General features: G+C 55.7%; 1 protein-coding gene across 3 annotated transcripts in view; it reads right to left on the bottom strand.

Moving 5' to 3' along the window:
- PTPRN2 (protein tyrosine phosphatase, receptor type N2) overlaps positions 1-18208 on the bottom strand; it is a 668485-nt gene that overhangs the window by 420636 nt on the left and 229641 nt on the right. For all 3 annotated transcript variants that reach the window (XM_021079161.1, XM_021079162.1, XM_021079163.1), the window contains one exon: positions 8702-9059. In XM_021079161.1, the coding sequence (XP_020934820.1) occupies positions 8702-9059 (358 nt within the window). The remainder of the gene's footprint in view (positions 1-8701; positions 9060-18208) is intronic.

Raw genomic sequence — 18208 nt, 5'->3', positions numbered from 1 at the left:
AACTCAATTCACTGTTTTTTTAAAGATAAACCCAAATTACGTCCTTTGCCAAAAAAAAAAAAAAAAGAAAGAAAGAAAATATTTCAATCCGAAGTGGCAAGAATAGGTTTTGAATAGAAACTCAAAGGAGTTCCCTGGTGGCCTAGTGGTTAAGGATCCAGCATTTTCACTGCTGCGATGCAGGTTCCGGTGAAAGTTCCTTGGCCCAGGAACTGCTGCTTACCTCAGATGCAGCCAAGAAAAAAAAAAATCAATAATATTTGATTCAATAATATCAAAAGTAAGATCAACAAAAAAGTAAGAAAAACAATACTCAGCTATTATTAAGCCCCTGGCATGAAAATCACAGCAAATTTCTGTCCTGCTGCAGTGCTGGCGTGAAGCGTGAGCCACTGCCGTCCCTGGATGAGAGGCTGAGGCTGGCCTCCCGCGGGCACAGTCCCCACGAGGGGCCAGAGCATGAAAAAGCCCACGCGAACACAGCCGTCTGGTGGTGACAGGGGCTGTGGGAGAATAATCCAGCGTGTGGGCGGCGGGGCAGGCGGGAGGGGGGCTGCTGGCTGGGGGTGCTGGTGGGGAACAGCTCGCTCAGGCCGACGGAGGTGTGTCCTGAGCCCAGAGAGCATCTGCAGCAAAGGCTCTCCAAGCAGAGGAGACACAAGAGCCAAGGCCTCGGGGCAGTCGGGGGGACCAGGACAGAAAGGCAGCCAGGGGGTGGCCTGGAGCTGCCGGGGCGGGGGGGGTCTCAGACCAGGAAAAGAACCTGGATTTTACTGAATGAGATGAGAAGCCCTTGCAGGCTTTTGTGCAGCGAGACGCCATCTGATAGACGCAAGCTTGACACAAGGTCCGAGCAGGGAGGCCAGAGGAGGCCCTGCACCTATCAGCGGGCGGGGGCTGGAGCAGGTGGGCTTCAGCGGCTGGTCCAGGGGGATCTGCGGACGGGCCGCATGGGAGGTGCAGGGGACAGAGCCTGGGCAGGGGCTGGAGCTGGGGTGGGGGCTCTGAGCAGCCCCTTAAAGCACCCCACCGGGGGGAGGCTTTGTCTTTGGCCATCCGGGCAGGTGAGATGCTGGTCAAAGGCAGGGCGAGTCAGACCAGAAGCCCTAAAAGACCCACAACACACAACGGGTCATAGCCTCCTGGAGAAGGCCGGCCACCACGCCCCTGGAGCCGGCCACACCCAGGCTCGCTGTGCTTGTGGTTCAGGCGCCCTGTCCAGCCCCTCCTGTCTCAGGGTCTGGCTGTGTAGACAGACTTGGGCACGCCCACTTGCAGGGTTACTGAGAAAACCAGACCCAGTGTGTCCACCGTCCACCGGTCTAAGAACCAGACAGCTCAGGAATGGGCTCTCTTCCAACAAGGCGGCCTGACCCCTAAGAGCCCAGAACCTCTCCCTTCCGCCACGAGACATCCTTCCTTCTCTAACGTCTTCAGCTCTGCTGTCCTGATTCCGAGGGCAGAGCAGAAATGGGCCAGAGCGAGAAAGCTCAGGTTTAAGGGAAAGCCCGGAGAACAGCAGAGACTTTCCCGGGGCCTCTTTGACTCTCGTAAGAAACCTCCATTTTCAAAAGCATGGAATAATAAAATAGGGAGTTCACCTTGTGGCTCAGTGGTTAACGCATCCGACTAGGAACCATGAGGTTGCGGGTTCGATCCCTGGCCTTGCTCCAGGGGTTCAGGATCCGGCGTGGCCGTGAGCTGTGGTGTAGACTGCAGACGCAGCTCAGATCCTGCGTTGCTGTGGCTCTGGCGTAGGCCAGGGGCTGCAGCTCCGATTGGACCCCTAGCCTGGGAACCTCCATATGCCACGGGAGCGGCCCTAGAAATAGCAAAAAAGACCAAAAAAAAAAAATGGAATAATAAAATAGAATTCCTAAAAGGGCCTCCTCTCATCCAAACAAGGAACGTGTCCGATAACCATTCATGAAGCGTCACTACAACCGGGTGTGGACGCCGTGGTGGCCCAAGCGGGGGGCCGCCCGGCGAGGAGAACAATGACCATCTGGTAGAAATCTCCTCCCACCCAAGTGCTGTCAGCCACACGGAGTGACCTCCGAGGCGCCCACTGTCCGTCACTGGAAGATGAACAGAAAGGAGGCAACCCTTTTGCAAGGGTCCAGCTTGCCCTGGTGGACTGAAGAGGGACCGTGGCCCAGGGCACGATCAAGTACCGCGCGCATCAAAGGGGAACGTTCTTTTGTTCCATCAGCGGCACCCTGTCATTCCGCGACCCGGCCAGCTTCTAATGACCCTTTAAGTAGCTTTCAGTGCGCCAAGTGGGCCCTGGCAGAGCAATGACATGGGCCGTCAGGGCATCACATATGCCAGGCCTGGAGCAGGAGATCGGCTCCCCTGCACAACGGCTGCAGGCCTGACCGACGGAAGTCCTGTCTTAATAGAGGCCCCCCTCCACACGCTACGAGCTCCAGAGAGTAAGAAGAAGCCGTGGTGCGCAGTCAACCTCGCTAGAAACTGCTCGGACCAAGAGGAGGTGGACGACACCAAACAGCTTCTGCTCCCAAGTGCCTCTACTGCCAAGCGCGCAGTAGAGTACACGCTGTGGCCCCTGTCCAGACACACACACACACACACACACACACACACACACACACACACACACACGACTCAGCATCGCCAGCAGCAGCAGCACCTCCGTCAGGACCCTCAGCATCACTCGCATCATCACCCTCACGTTCACCATCCGCATCTCCCTCCTGCTCGGCATCTCCCGCATCCCCGTCTCCATCCTCGGCATCTCCCGCATCCCCGTCTCCCTCCTGCTCGGCATCTCCCGCATCCCCGTCTCCATCCTCGGCATCTCCCGCATCCCCGTCTCCCTCCTGCTCGGCATCTCCCGCATCCCCGTCTCCCTCCTCCTCAGCATCACTCGCATCACCGTCGCCTTCTTCATCAGCATCACTCACATCCCCATCTCCCTCCTCAGCATCTCCCTCCTCCTCATCATGAAGAAATTACTGGGCTCCTTTTATTTAGAAAGTACATAGCCCATTTAATTGCTTGCTGGAGTCCAACGCTCTAGTATTTGCAAAGGACTCAGATAAATTCGGATAGTGGCAGGCTATGATCTTACTCTGACCGCCTCTGGGCCTCTGCTCCGGAGCTACAGGCATCGTCAATCATCCGTCAGCTTCCTGTCTGTTTTCACTGAAAACAACACAAGTAAACTCTGCTCTCTTTCCAACCGGAGGGATCAATTCGCCTAAGAAAATAGCAAACGGTGTTGAAATCTGCATTTCAGGCAGCTGGTTCTTAAGAGCTCCAATCAACACCGTCTACGCGATCTGACTTGGGAGGGTACTTCGCCTGCCATCCCAAGGCTCGGCTTCCTCATCAGGAGGATGAGGCTGACAATACACAGTCTTTCGTGATGGACGTGAAGCGTCAATGAGACCTTTCCTCCACTTAGAAAACACCCTGCCTGGCACACGCGGAGCCCTGGGTGCAAACGTGTGCAAAGAGGCACCGTTAGCTGTCTTCCCTAAGCGCGTGGTCTCAAAGCAGAGACAACCGTTTATCACACATATGCAAGTGCACAACCACAGGCCACGACACGTGTTCCAGAGGAAAGGACGGCCCCACGGGTGCATCCCTGGGGGGGGGGGGCGGGGCGCGGGGGCGCCTCCTGTTGACGGATCCACCGCTTTGCAAGGAGTCAGGTTGAAAAGCTGCCAGAAAAGCCAGGTGGCCCGTGGCTGCTGGACCCTACGTGAGACGCAGGAGGCAGGGTCCCTGCACGAAGCGTCCCTCACCCCCTTGGAAGCCTCCTGGCCAAACGCGAACATGGTGATCAAGTCTCTGAGTTCCAAGTTCACAGGACTTCCCGGGCAGAGGGACAGGCACACATTCTCTTTGGGATGCAATCAGGAAAACACAGAATGTAAGAGGCTCCAGTTACAAAAACTTCTAGATGGCAGTGTAGAAAGACCTGACCTCGCCTCCTCCCGTGGACACAGCAAATCTACAGCTGGGACAGAGCAACGGCCCTCAGAAAGGGACCTGAACACTGGATGCACAGAGCATCAAGACAGAAGGAGAGGCAGAGAGGTGGCACGGAAAACCCAGGCCCCAGCCATGGCGAGCCACCAACTGGGAAGAACCAAGGCGGGGGGCCCTCTTCCCTGAGGACCAAGAACTTAAGCACCGAAGGAGGTACCCCAACCTCCAAACCCCAAAGGGGGAGATGAGCCCTCCAAATACCTCGCTTTGAGAACCAGCAGGAAGTATGTCTATGAAAACTGCAGAAGCACAGAGAACAGAAAATTTGCTCCTAGGGAGTTCCTGCTGTTGCTCAGCAGGTCACAAACCCGACAAGTCTCCATGAGGATGCAGTTTGATCCCTGGCCTCGCTCAGTGGGTTAAGGATCCAGGTTTGCCGCAAGTTGCAGCATAGGTCGTAGATACAGCTCGGATCCAGTGTTGCTGTGGCTGTGGCATAGACCAGCAGCTGTAGCTCTGATTCAACTTGAAGTCTCTAAACTTCCAATATGTTGCAGGTGTGACCCTAAAAAGCAAAAAACGAAAACCAAAAAACCTCGCTCCTTAAAGGGCATGTGCAGACTCACTTGACTGGAAAAACCAACACATACATGCCAGATTGAAATATGCCTGGATCGCAGATGAAGAAGGCTCACTTACTAACCCTGAAGTAGCCGCTGGAGAAACAGAAGCCATTTGGGATGCTTCCCTGGGGACAGAGACACTCCTTCCGTTGTGCAAATCACCATCGGACCTGTCTAATCAGCAGATGTGCACCACCAAGAGCCACTCCTGCACCTCAGCTGGGCTCATAGCCAGTTAGGAGATAACCCTGCCTACCAGCATCCCGGGACAGCCACGGCCCCCCCACAACAAGAGGGCACATGCACCCACCGAGGGGCACCCCTTGAGCCCCTGGCTCTGGTGGCCAGATGGAACTGTACCCCTGAGCCCCAAAGGACACCTCCTACAAAAGCTAGTGCTTCGAGACAGGGAGAGGTAGCTCATACACTGAACACAGAGGAACCAACTCAGAGGACGGAGCAAAATGGGGAGACAGAGGAATATGTTTCAATCCAAAGGATAAGACAAAAACCTTCGAAAAAGAACTAAACAAAATGGAGATGAGCAGCTCGCTGGATAACGAGTTTAAAATAAGGGTCGGAAAGATGCTCGTTGAACCCAGGAGAAGAAGAGCTGGACACATTCAGAACTTCAACAAAGGGACCGAAATTACAAGAAAGTATCAAACAGAAGTTATAACTGAACAGAAAAATGCACTGGAGCGGCTCAACAGCAAACTGGATGAGGCAGAAGATGAATCCAGAAATGCACTGGATGAGCCAAACTGGGAGAAAAAGCAGTGGAACTCGCCCAGACAGAGAAAAGAGATAGAAAAGGAACTTAGGAGTTCCCGTCGTGGCGCAGTGGTTAACGATTCCAACTAGGAACCATGAGGTTGCGGGTTCAATCCCTGGCCTTGCTCCGTGGGTTAAGGTTCTGGCGTGGCCGTGAGCTGTGGTGTAGGCTGCAGACGTGGCTCAGATCCCATGTGGCTGTGGCTGTGGCTGTGGCCGGTGGCTGCAGCTCTGATGAGACCCCTAGCCTGGGAGCCTCCATATGCCAAGGGAGCGGCCCAAGAAATGGCAAAAAGACAAAAAAAAAAAAAAAAAAACCTCATACAACTCAAGAGCAAAAAACAATCAATCTGATTTGAAAATGCACAGAGGATCTGAACAGACATTTTCCCAAGAAAGGGAAACATATGACCAACAGGCACATGAAAAGATGCCCCACAGCACTAATCATCGGAGAAACGCAAAGCAAAACCACGGTGCCACATCACCTGGCACCTGTCAGAATGGCTATTATTGAAAAGAAAAGCCATACCACATTGTTGGACAAAATGTGGAGAAAAGGGAGCTGTTATGTACTATTGGTGGGAATGTAAATTGGTGCAGCCACTTTGGAAAACCGTACGGAGATTCCTCAAAACATGAAGAATTGAACCACCTTATGATCCAGCAACTCCACTCCTTGGTATTTATCCAAAGAAACCAAAACTCCTCATTTAGAAAGACATCCACCCTCCTATGTTTCCTGCAGCGATGTTTACAACAGTGAAGATACAGAAACAACCTAAGGGCCCATCAGTGGATGAAGGGGTTAATGGATAAAGAAGATACACACACACACACACACACACACACACACACACACACACAGAGGAATGTTTGTCGTGAAAAAGAATGAAATTCACTGGCTACGACATGGATGAACTTGGAGGGTATTATGTGAGGGAAATAGCTCAGAAAGACAAGTATTGCATGATTTCGCTCATTCGTGAAATCCAAAACAAACAGAATAAAACAAAACGCACAGATGCAGGGAGGAGATTTGTAATTACCAGTGGGAAGGGTTTCCCAGGGGGCAAAGAGGTGAAAAGGTCAGCCGTGCGGGGACATGTGCCAAGTAGCCCTTTGGGGGCCATTGCTCTGCAGTGTATACAGATGCGGAATTAAAAGGCTGCGTACCCGAACCTCGTAATTGTTTTCAAAATGATTCATGGAGGGAAAAAAGAGGAAAGCGGAAGCTTCTGCAGGCTAAAAGGAGCTTCAAAAGCATACCCATCATCAGCGGACCTTCTGTGGATCCTGCCGTCAAAGAACCACGTGTAAGGAAAATGTACGACAGCTGAGAAATCTCAACGCTGATAAGGTAGCCGGTGGTAGTAAGACATGGGTCTGAATCTTTCACACGTGCTAAAGCCGGTTAGGTTTATTCACGAGTCTGAGCTTTCAGCAAGGCAATACCGAAAGGCAGGCGTCGGGTGGAATCGGACGGGAGCGTGTAGGGGAGGCGACGGGTCACAGAAGCAGCGAGAGGAGCTGGGAGCCGCCGTGTGCTGCAGCCCGGTGATGCCAGGGCGGGTTCACCCTACAAGGCTCTGTCTGCTCCGTGACTGACATTTTACACGACTCTCTTTAGAGCAGACAGTGCACCTGGGAAGACAACATGTATAAAAAGACAACTGATGCCGCAACGTGGCAAGGACAAAACCCCACCCGAACGGTGCCGTTCACAAGGGTCCCTGGAGACCAGGGAGCATCTTCAGAGGACACTCCGAGACGTGCGCCTTGGGGACGTGGACGACGACGACGAGGAGGAGCCGGCAAAGCTCACTCCGGCGGAGAAGCCGCAGGAGAAACGCGGCACCCGCGTGCTGCATCCGAGGCTGCGCGGCCCAGGCCCCTCGACGGGGCGTTCGTCTCCTCCTGCCTCGGACGGCTGGAAGAGGGGCGGGGGCAAGCGGGGCGTTTTCAGGTGGGGAGGGGGAGGAGGGGACGGAAGTGTGGTTAGTGAGACCAGAGGACACTGCTTGATCCAGGGGAGCACAAAAACACAGCGGACGGGACGTGGCGGCAGCGCCATGGAGAGGAGCCCCAGGTCGGCGCCGAGGTCACGGCTTGGCCGTCGGGGGCTGGGGTGACCTTCAGCAGCACACTTACAGCAGAGCAAGATCAGAAAGCACGGGGACCGTGGATACCAGGGGAGTGCGGACAGGACGGGAGCAGGGCTGGCACCGGGCTCTCTTGGAGGAGAAGGAGGAGCGTGTGGTTTGGAGCAGAAGCAGCCCCGGGGGAGGGACCCCAGGACGACCTCCCATGAGTAACACAGCCTCACTAACGGTGAGCTTACCTGCCAACAGGTGCACTGTCTACCCTCACAGCGTCATTCCCAAGGCGGGGACGAAAAGCGAGTGTGGCAGCGGCCACGCCGCCTTCCCTCTGAGTGGAACTCTGCACGCCTTCATCCAGCAGTGCCACTTGGGCTACTTGGATGGAGGCAGGTCGAGGGAGCTACCTAGCCAGGTGGCATGACTCGAGGAAGAGAGGGCTGTCAGTGGCTCCACGAAGCCTTCGCTTCCAGAAACGGCGAGCACACGGGAAGGGGCTTCTCGGTCCCTATTTGTTTAATCTGTTATCTGCTTGATCTTATCCCTTCCATGTTTTCAAAGGAGAAGCCATATTTTATCAGAATCTCACTTTATATTTTATGGTCTTAGAAAAAGGCTGTTAGAAAACCGATGCCTTGGGCATCTCTTAGAGGCCTGGGAACGGGCTAGGACCCTCCCCGTCGGATGACGAGAGCCGGGGTCACCCACGTAAAGGGGCCGAGGCGGGGGCCTTGAGCGGGTCACTTCGAGGCCCGAGGACACTCATTGCACAGAGAGAGGTGTTAATTTGGGGCAGCGTTCTTGTGGGGGACACAGAAAGCAACCACAGAACAACAAGCGGGGCCTGCGTTTGACCATAAGCAGCGGGGCGGTGGAGACAAATGAAAGCAGGGCAGACTCCAAAATCCTTCATGTCAACTTTCTGAAAGCTGCCCGGGGCCAGATTTGGCCTGTGAGTCCTTCCCCACCACCTTCCTCAATAAAGTCATGAAATAGTGCAACCGTAGGGGAAAGGGTTTGAAGGAAGAGCCCCCCACCCCCCAAGTAGACCTGACCCCCCAGCGGCCCCCAGTCCTCAGCCCAAATCCCTGTGGCTGAGCGACCAGCCCTGAAGGCTCCCCTCCCCGCCACCCCCCCGAGGCCCCCAGGGGAGCCTAGCAGCGTGAAAAGGCCCCACAAGGGCCGGCCTGGGCAGGTGCCAGAGAAACAGGCGAGCCCACAGCAAAGACACCAGAGGTGACTTACCCTCGTCCGTGCCTGGGGCGTCCCTGGGGTCCGGAGGCGAAGGCCACTTTGGGGGGGCAGCTGGTGCCGGAAGCAGCCTGGGGGCTCTCCAAGACTCCCGCACAAGTTGGTGCAGGGCGGGGTCCCCCTCCCTGGGGGCCGCGGGGGCCTTCTGAGCTGCGTAGGTGCCCAGCGCCGCAACCAGACGCTGCCTGTCCACACTGCTGGCCGCCTTGGGGCTGAGCTCATCAGGCTGGAGCCAGGGAAGGGTGTGCAGCGGGCGGCCCTCGGGGATGGCAGCCCGGGACGCGGGCGCGTAGGTCAGGGCGGATGTTTGGGCCACGAAGGTCAGCACGCTCTCAGCAAGGGGGTCCTCACCCTGGATGGGGGGGGGGACACAACAGCAGGTGGGGGTTATCCTCTGCCCACGCAGCCCCGGGGCTGGGCTTCCAGGTACCTGAAACGCACACCCCAGCCCCGCACCGAGGTCTTCATTCTGATTGGCCAGGCCCCGGGCCCCAGCCTCCTGCGCTGGGTTCATAAAACTCTACTGAAATAGACATACACGCCCGGAGACCCACCCGCCCCACACTGAGTGTTCGCAGCGTAGCCTCAGGGCACAGACACCGCTGCCTGACCCCTCCCCTCCCCCCCAGCCCCGGCAGCTCCCCCCCTGCCTCCCGGCTCCTTGCCAGCAGGACCGCAGTAGGCAGCCCGGTGTCTGGCTCCTTTGACTGCATGCGATGTTTCCAGGGCATCCACGCTGTGTCCAGGCCGCAGCGTTTACGTGGCTGGAAGACAGGAAATAGCACGTTCTCGGTTTCTCATTCATCACCTGGTGGACATTTGGGTTGTCCCTACTTCGGGGCCGTCATGAAGTTTCGGTGTGGACGGGCGTTCGTGCTTCTCCGGCCGGTGGCGGTGGGCAGCTCTGCCTTAACGTGCTCAGGCGCCGCCAAGTGTGCGCGCTCGGCTGCATCTGCAGTGAGAGAGGCTCTGACTTCGCTCCGTCCTGGGCGCCAAGGGGTGGCTGTGCCCACACGGGCTCCGTGTCTTGCGGGGCAGTGCCCCCCAGACCTCTGCCTGCGCTGGCGCTTCTTCCCTGCAGCTGATTCTCTCCTTTCCGAAGGTCTTGATTTCATTCCAGCACTTTCTTTACCGATCTTTTCAATCCCTGTTATAGCCGATCCTTGTACCGGCGATATTCTGGCTGGTGAGGACACCTGGGTCTCCTGTTTCACACACGACGTGGCATCCAGGGCCTTTCCCTGAGTCTCCGCGCACGTTCCCCCTTCCTCCTCGAGTGCACTTTCCTGGAAGGAGTCCGTAGTGCCCAGTGGACAAACGAGCCCCAGGGCCTCACCCCTGGGACAGCTGCACAGACGTCAGAAGCCCCAGGGCTCTGCCTCTGCCCGTGGTACCATCGGGCTTTGGCGACACAGCCATTTCCGACCTGGACTTTACTGGGAGCCCCCTTCCTGATGCGCTCGGGGTCCCTGGCCATGAACTTCCTACATCCTGCCCACGCAGACTCTGTGCTGGCACCTCCCTCGGGGCAGGTATCAGTGTGGACTCAGCGGGCACACCTGGGATCTAGCCAAGATCCATCACTGGACGCAAGGCCCTGGTTCAGATTCCCCTAAGCCTGTCTGTTTAAATATCGGGGTGCAGCCCCCCCAGGACAGACTGCGGTGTAGTGAGCTAGACTCGGGAACTGGGGGGTGACGTGGATCCTTGTTTCCTTTCTCACGCGTGAAGCTGGCACACCGCTTGACGTCCTGACACTGGTTTCTGCTGTCGATCAGGCGTCTCTCTCTAAGAATGTTTATGGCTACGAGGACGTGACTTCGGTCGTCAACCAAGTTGTTTCATTTTGTCCAAGGGCTGGCTGCAATCAACTGCTTTTCCTTCCCAAGAAGACAAAGTAAGATTCTCGAGAGCGAGCCAGCGAGAGAGAAAACGCCTTCACAACAGGCAGCCCCTCCGGCGATTCTGCACAAATTGGCTGCGAGTGTCTGTCTCCCGTCCGGCCTGACTCCCGTGCGGAGAGGCCATCTCCGCCGCCCTGGGCAGGTCCCCGCGCTGCGGGCTGGGGACAGGCTCCGAGAGCCTCGTTACGGTGCTACGAGCGCCATCCTCTCTGCTACAAATGCAGCCCCGCCGGGAGCTTCTGCTCAGAGGGCCTCCCTTAGGTAGAGTCGAGTGGGGGCAGAGGACGCAGCAGGTGGCTCCCAGCTCGGGACATCCGCTGTGGAGCGGGAGCCCTGCGCTGACCAGGGCAGGCGACCGGTCTCCTTGTGCTCTGGACCAGATTGAGGTGAAGAGGGTGGCAGGAAGACTGTGAAAGCAACAGATGTCATCCGTTTCTGCAAGTCACACCAGGCCCTGGGAGAGCAGGGGGGCGGGCACGGGGGTGGGCACAGGAGAGCTTACTGCGTGCGGCCCCAGGCGAGGGCACCCATGCCACCGCGAGCCGCGAGGAAGGCATCCTCATGGGCACATCCTCTTTGTGGCCTCACACCCCCAAGGAGCGAGTGCAGGGAGCCGCCGGGCTTGAACCCCGCCTCTGCTGCTCACAACCTTAGGGACTTGGCTCTGGCGAGTCGCTTCACCTCTAAGCCATGGGTACGCAGGGGGCGGGGGTCACGCACCAAGTGCAGAAGCGCCGGGGGCTCTGCTGCTGTTCCTCACCTTCCCTCTCATACCTGGTTTTCTCCAAGCAGCAGGAAACCCAGCCTCAGCCCTGGAGGGAGCCATGCAGGTGTACCCCCCGTTCCACTTTCACCTCAACTCAACAAAACTATGACCTCTGGCGTCTGAAGGTAATGCTGGAGACTTTTTAAGATTGTAGTTGCCCAGATCCAGAGATAAGTAACAGGGAGAATGGGCCCATTTCCAGCACATGGCACTGCCACTGCTGCCCACTAGTTCTTCACACGGTGTGTCAGGGAAATCTGGTTTGGGCATCACTGGTGCGGTCCCACTTGTGCGTGTGAAGCAGCTGAGAATTGCCGATCTTGCTGAAATTCACATCAAAATGATATTCCTAAGCCGCCTGTGCTTCTACTTGAGATGGGGCAGATCCACTCACTGCGCGTCCCATGGGGTTTGCTGAGTAAAACCGAGGGGACAGAGGGGTCCCCGGGAGACGGGCGCAGTCCTGTCAGCACAGCTCTGTGTGACCATAAGTTTCTAACCTCTGTGAGCTTCATTTTTACCACCCACAAAACCCTTTTTTTCTTGAAGCCGTTGTGAGTATTGGGGAGAGAATAGGTAAAATTTAGCACATGACATTAGATAAATGGTAGTCAGCGTCAGAATTGCTGCCCCAGCATTGTCGTCACCATCCTCACCATCACCATCAGCATCACCACCATCAGCAGCATCATCAGCTTCACCATCAGCACCACCACCATCAGCTTCACCATCACCACCATCAGCACCACCACCATTGGCATCAGCATCACCATCACCACCACCAGCACCATCACCACCAGCACCACCATCATCAGCGTCACCATCAGCACCATCATCAGCTTCACCATTCCCAACACCACCATCACCATCAGCATCACCACCATCAGCAGCATCACGACAACTCCTGCTGTCGTGTGCTGAGCCCTAGACTACGTTCTACATTCTGTGGAGAAGAAGGGTCTCAAACATGGACCTATTGTCAAACAGCTTGCAGACCGAAGTGGGAGCTGAGTCATGGATGCTAATAACTATAGCTGAGGTCTCCCACTCAGCGGGGACATCAGGACAGCTTCCTGGAGCTGGTTGACACACTTCCTCCAACCGCAGCCTGCATCGCATCCACTTGCCTGCCCAGCAGGGAGACGGCCTTGGACGGGGCTCCCTTGCTCCCAGCTGTGCCAGGGCCTGGGTAACAGAGCTGCGCACCAGGCCTCCTTCCTGCCTGGAATCCACCCGTTCCCCCGCCCCAGCCCCAGACGGCCCCATTATCGATTCAGACTGCCGGGAAGACCGCAGGCCCCGAGGCCCGCACACCAGCCAACACTGAGTGGATGAGACGCCCATCTGTACACTGGTCACTCATGCTCGTTAGACAGTCTCTTGCGCCGAGGGTCCAAAACAAATTAGGAGCCCAAATTGGGCCATCTTTGGACAGCGTAGCAAACATTTCCTCCAGTCGGTCTCACAGCCCGGAGGCAGTGCTGACAAGCACACTGATCAAGACATGCTCGCTGCCACTGTGACAAAGCGCAGAGCGCCGGGGCTGTCCACAGGCTTCCTAACGAGGTGGTCTCGTGATGCCACCGGCGGCGGCAAGATTTGGGAGTGGGGAGGGTCTCAGGCACCCCCAGCTCCAGCTCATGAACGTAGAGTTGGGGTTACTTTGCTCTGCCTTTCGGTGCTCAGGCTGTCGAGGGTGATTCTGGCCAACTGTTCTCTCTCTTCCTTCCTCCCTCACGCTCCCCCCTCCTTCCCTCTCTCCCTCCCTCCCCCTCTCCCCTCCCTTTCTCTCTCCACCCCCCTTCCCCCTCCCCAACACCATGGAAAGGTTGCCAAAGCTCCACGGTGTCCAGGCTCGACGTCGCCCCTCCGTGAGCAGGGCAGGGGACTGGGGGTGTCACTCTATCCGACCGCACCAGCATCGGGGCAAACACACTTCTGCACTCAGAGCAGCCTTGCGTTGGTCTGGCTCTGAGCAGAACATCTGTGCTCTCTGCTGCTGACAGGCGGAGCCTGCAGTCAGAAAAAATCCATCCCTGAGAGTTTCTCCAGAGTTCACAAAACCCGAGGCTGAAGAGGAGCGAAGTTCTAAACCACAGGCGGAATGAGTTTTGCAGAAAGTTGACAACAGGACGGCGTGCGGCTGCGAAGTTACGGGTGTCTGTGACTGTCACTCCGTTCCGCAGCGCAGAACCATTCTCAAGAGACGCCTGGTGACACGGACCCGTGTCCCGTCCCATGTCATCCCCCTCGCGCTCCTGCTCCATCGCTTCTGCCTCAGCACCTCGCCTGCTCTGCGTTTCGTCCTCTCCAGGGCCACACCTGCAGCCTCGTGCCCGGCAGGTAGGCAGTGAAGGGATGGCCTGTGGCAGAGTCGCAACCCACTTTCTGTCCACCTTGACCTTGGGGGAGGGAGCACAAGGCATGGGGTTACAGGCCGAGTGACCGCCACGTCCGCCCGGCACCTCGGGACAATGATCAGATGGTCGCGGCGCAGCTGGTGTTTCCTGAGCGCCAGCGCCAGGCCGTTCTTTGCCTCTGTGTGTTTTAATTCTTCCTGACCCTCTCGACCGCCCTCTAGTGTAGACACGACCATCTTCCTAGCAGATAAGCTCCCTGGTGAGTGAGGAGCTGGGTCCGGCCCCAGGCCTGGGCAGAGCCCTGGAGACGCAGGCCCATCCTGCGGTCTGGCCAACGGGACATACAGAACTGCCATCTGCTGGGTTTGGGGGCAACTTGGGGACCTTGCTTTTGGCTTAAAAAATAAACAGGAAACAGTGGGAGAAGAACTCCAGGGCTCTGATCTCAGCTCCGCCACCAACTAAGCCTCTGAGAGGGAACATTTCACTCTGTCCCCCGCCACCCCATCTATAAACCGAGGTGCCTGAACTGAAGGGCTCCAGGGACCTTCTCGTCCTGGAGGATGAGCAGCCACAGAAAGCACAGTCACCTCCGCCAAGGCTGTGACTTTCTCTCTGCAGACCCCGGGCGGGAGGGCCGAGCCCCTGGACACACCGAGGACTTTCCCAGATGGCGACGTGAAGAGTTGAGTTAAAAATAAGGAGAGAGAAGAGGGCGTGTCCTGCCCACACGGCTTTCCAGGGGCTTCGCTGCTGCTCCACCCTGTGCTCACGGAGTCACCTGCTCCGTCCCAGGCTGGCCACCTCCCCTGCTGGGCGGGACAGGCTCGGCCCCCAGACCCTCGAGAGCCCAGGACAGAAGATCAAAGCCGAACAGAACGGGTGTGGGGTGGGTGGCGTGACCAGAGGAACCGACTGCCAGCGGCACTTCTTGTCACCCCATGGGCACACCACCTGCTGGGCGAGCAGCAACAACCACAGCTGGGAGGCGGGTTGGTGCCCCGGGACCATCCGCGTGGAGAGGGGCTGCCTCGGCAGGTGTGGGCATCTGGATGACACGGGGACTCTGTTAACCCCTTCCTGTGGGGGCACAGCCGTGCTGAGAACAGACCTGGGGACAGCTCTGCTGCAGGCATTCGGCTTCCCACCAAAGGTCAGACGAAGTCATGGTGTGAGCCAGAAACTCTAAGTCACACGGATGCCAAGGAGAGGACACGTAGAAATGCTGTGACCATGGCCTCCACAGCGACACGGCTCGGCTACTGCTTTTCCCAGGGCAGAGCTCAGTCAGGGCAGAGGGAGCCCCGCGTCCACCAACGCAGCTTCCGAGGGCAACACCTCTTTGGAAACGACGGCCGGAGATGATGGGCTTGGGGGACAACCTTAGGGGGTCTGTGGCTAAGGCCGAGGAGGACAGCGGGGTACAGCTCCTCGGGAGCATGGCCCAGAGTGACCTCGCTGGGGCACTGGACCCAGGAAGGTTCCACAGGAAAGCGGCTGCCGGCTGGTGGGCACTGTGTTCCCACTCATTCAAGAGGCTCTGTTGTGCTACATCCTGACCAGAGCGGCTACTACAAATTTTAAAAATTTTAGCCCATCCGGCAGGCAGGAAGTAGTAATGCTTGAGGCTTTTACGCCGCGTTTCCCCAATGAAGAGTGATGCTGAGCATCTTTGATACCCTTATTGGCCATTCGTATGGCTTTTTTCAAAGAAAGTATCATCGGAGTTCCTGTCGTGGCGCAGTGGTTAACGAATCCGACTGGGAATCACGAGGTTGCAGGTTCGATCCCTGACCTTGCTCCGTGGGTTAAGGATCCGGCGTTGCCGTGAGCTGTGGTGTAGGTCACAGACGCAGCTCGGATCCCGCAGTGCTGGGGCTCTGGCGTAGGCCCGGCACCTGCAGCTCTGATTTGACCCCTAGTCTGGGAACCTCCACATGCCGCAGGAGCGGCCCTGGAAAAGGCAAAAAGACAAAATAAAATAAAGTATCTGATCTGGTCGAAACGCTTACTTACTTTTGTGTTGGATTGCGCATCTTTTCCCCATCTATGAAGGTATGATCAGCACACAATAAAGACGGCGCACGTTTTTGGCGCAGGTACGCACCGGCGAGACCACCCCCGCAGTGAAGACATCGAGCGCGTCTGTCACCCTCAGAGACTTTCAAGCCCCTCCCCGTCCCCACCGTCACCTCCCCGGGAGGCCTCTGACTTGCTGCCTTCACTCCCACTCCAGCCTCATTTGCTGACATGCTGTCTCAGTGGAACTGTAAGCGTGTGTGCTCTTTTTCCATCAATCAGCACAACCACCGTGAGGCCCCCCAGTGCCGCCGTGCGCGTCAGCAGCTCACGGGTTCCGATGACCACGCGGCACCTGCCTCGCGGCTCCAACACAGTTTGTTCGCCCTTCGCTTGCTGCCATGCCTTTGGGTGGTTTCCAGCTGTTGGCAATGACGTGAAAGCAGCTATGAATCTCCAGGTGGGGTTTTCTGGGCACAAGCCTTTCATTTATCTTCGTAGGAGGGGGACGGCCAGATTCAGTAGATTTGTGCTTTATTTTATTTATTTATTTATTTTTTGGTCTTTTTGCCTTTTCTAGGGCCGCTCCCACAGCATATGGAGGTTCCCAGGCTAGGGGTCGAATCGGAGCTGGAGCCACTGGCCTACACAACAGCCACAGCAATGCAGGATCCGAGCCATGTCTGCAACCTACACCACAGCTCACGGCAACACCAGATCCTCAACCCACTGAGCAAGGCCAGGGATCGAACCCACAACCTCATGGTTCCTAGTCGGATTCGTCAACCGCTGCGCCACGACGGGAACTCCAGATTTGTGCTTCTTAAGAAACTGTCGAAATGTTTTCCCAAGTAGCTGTGCCACCTTCCACCCCCTGCACGCGGGAGGCCGGTTACGTCACCTTTTCACCAAGACACAGTGGTGGCCACTCTTAAATGTCAGCCATTCTAACAGGCATGCAGTGGCGTCTTATCACTGGGTTGATTTTTCTTTCCCTCGTGAACAACAACGTCGAACACATCATGTGAACTCTCTGCCAGCCAAGGATCTTCTCTGAGGAAGTGTCTTTTCAGATCTTTTGCTCAAATTCTTATTTGTCTGCTTTTTCTTCTTAATGACTTCTGAGAGTTCTTTTCACCCTGCGGAGAGAGACAGTTCTTCAGGGGTATGGGGTCCAGGTGTTTTTCCCCAAGTCTATGACTTGTCTTTTCATTTTCTTAACATTATCTTTTGAAGAAGAAAAATTTTTAATTTTTAGAAAGTTCAATTTATCAGTTTTCCTTTTATGGATAGTGCTTTTGGTGCTGAATCTAGAGATCAATTTGGGGGAAACTGCCACCTTAACACTATTGAGTCTTTTGACACAATTGTAGAGTGTATCTCCATGACTGCAGGGCTTCTTTAATTACTCTCTCCAATGTTTTTTCAATTTTCAATGTCTAAAGCCTTCCACAAATTTTGTTAGATTATCTCCCACTGTTTCATAATTTTTGGTGCTGGTATAAACGATATGGTTTTAGTTCCAATACCTAATATTGCGGGCACAGAAATATAACTGATTTCCACGTATTTACTCGGCTCCCTACGGCACTGCCACGCTCGCTTATTAGTGTTGGTAGCGTCTTCGTAGATCCCGCCAAATCTTCCACAAAGGCGATCATGCAATCTGAATGTCTTTTATTTCTTTTTTTTTTTTTTTTTTTTTTTGTCCTTTGTCTTTTTTTGTTGTTGTTGTTATTGTTGCTATTTCTTGGGCCGCTCCTGCGGCATATGGAGGTTCCCAGGCGATGGGTTGAATCGGAGCTGTAGCCACCGGCCTACGCCAGAGCCACAGCAACGCGGGATCCGAGCCGCATCTGCAACCTACACCACAGCTCACAGCAACGCCGGATCGTTAACCCACTGAGCAAGGGCAGCAGGGATCGAACCCGCAACCTCATGGTTCCTAGTCGGATTCGTTAACCACTGCGCCATGATGGGAACTGGCTAGGACCTCCAAGCAGTGAGGAACAGCAGAGGGAAGAGCAGACACCTCTAACTCCAGGTTCCCAGTAGGACTCAGGACTTCCTCCTTCAGTCTGATGTTAGTTGACCGCCTCTGTCAGGAATGTGGGCGTTTGTCAAGTGCTTTTTCTGCATCTTCTGGGACGATCCTAGAAGTTCTCTTTTCCTTGTTAATATGGTAAGTTGTACTGATTAATTCTCAAATACAACCAACCCTGCATTTTTGGAATAACTCTCCCTTGATCATGATGGATTATCCTTTTTTAAGATTGTTGTATTTGATTCCTACAATGCGTCTAGAATTTTTACTTCTACATTTCTGAGAGATAATCGTCTGCAGTTTTCTTTCCATTTCTTTCTCTGATTTTGATCCTTTGACATTTGTCGAGGCTGATTTTATGGCTCAGCATACTGCTCCATCCTGGGAAATACTCTCTGTGTACTTGAA

Source organism: Sus scrofa, chromosome 18, assembly GCF_000003025.6.
Source record: "Sus scrofa isolate TJ Tabasco breed Duroc chromosome 18, Sscrofa11.1, whole genome shotgun sequence".
Taxonomy (NCBI): Eukaryota; Metazoa; Chordata; class Mammalia; order Artiodactyla; family Suidae; genus Sus; species Sus scrofa.
This window is presented reverse-complemented; position numbering and strand designations above follow the sequence as displayed.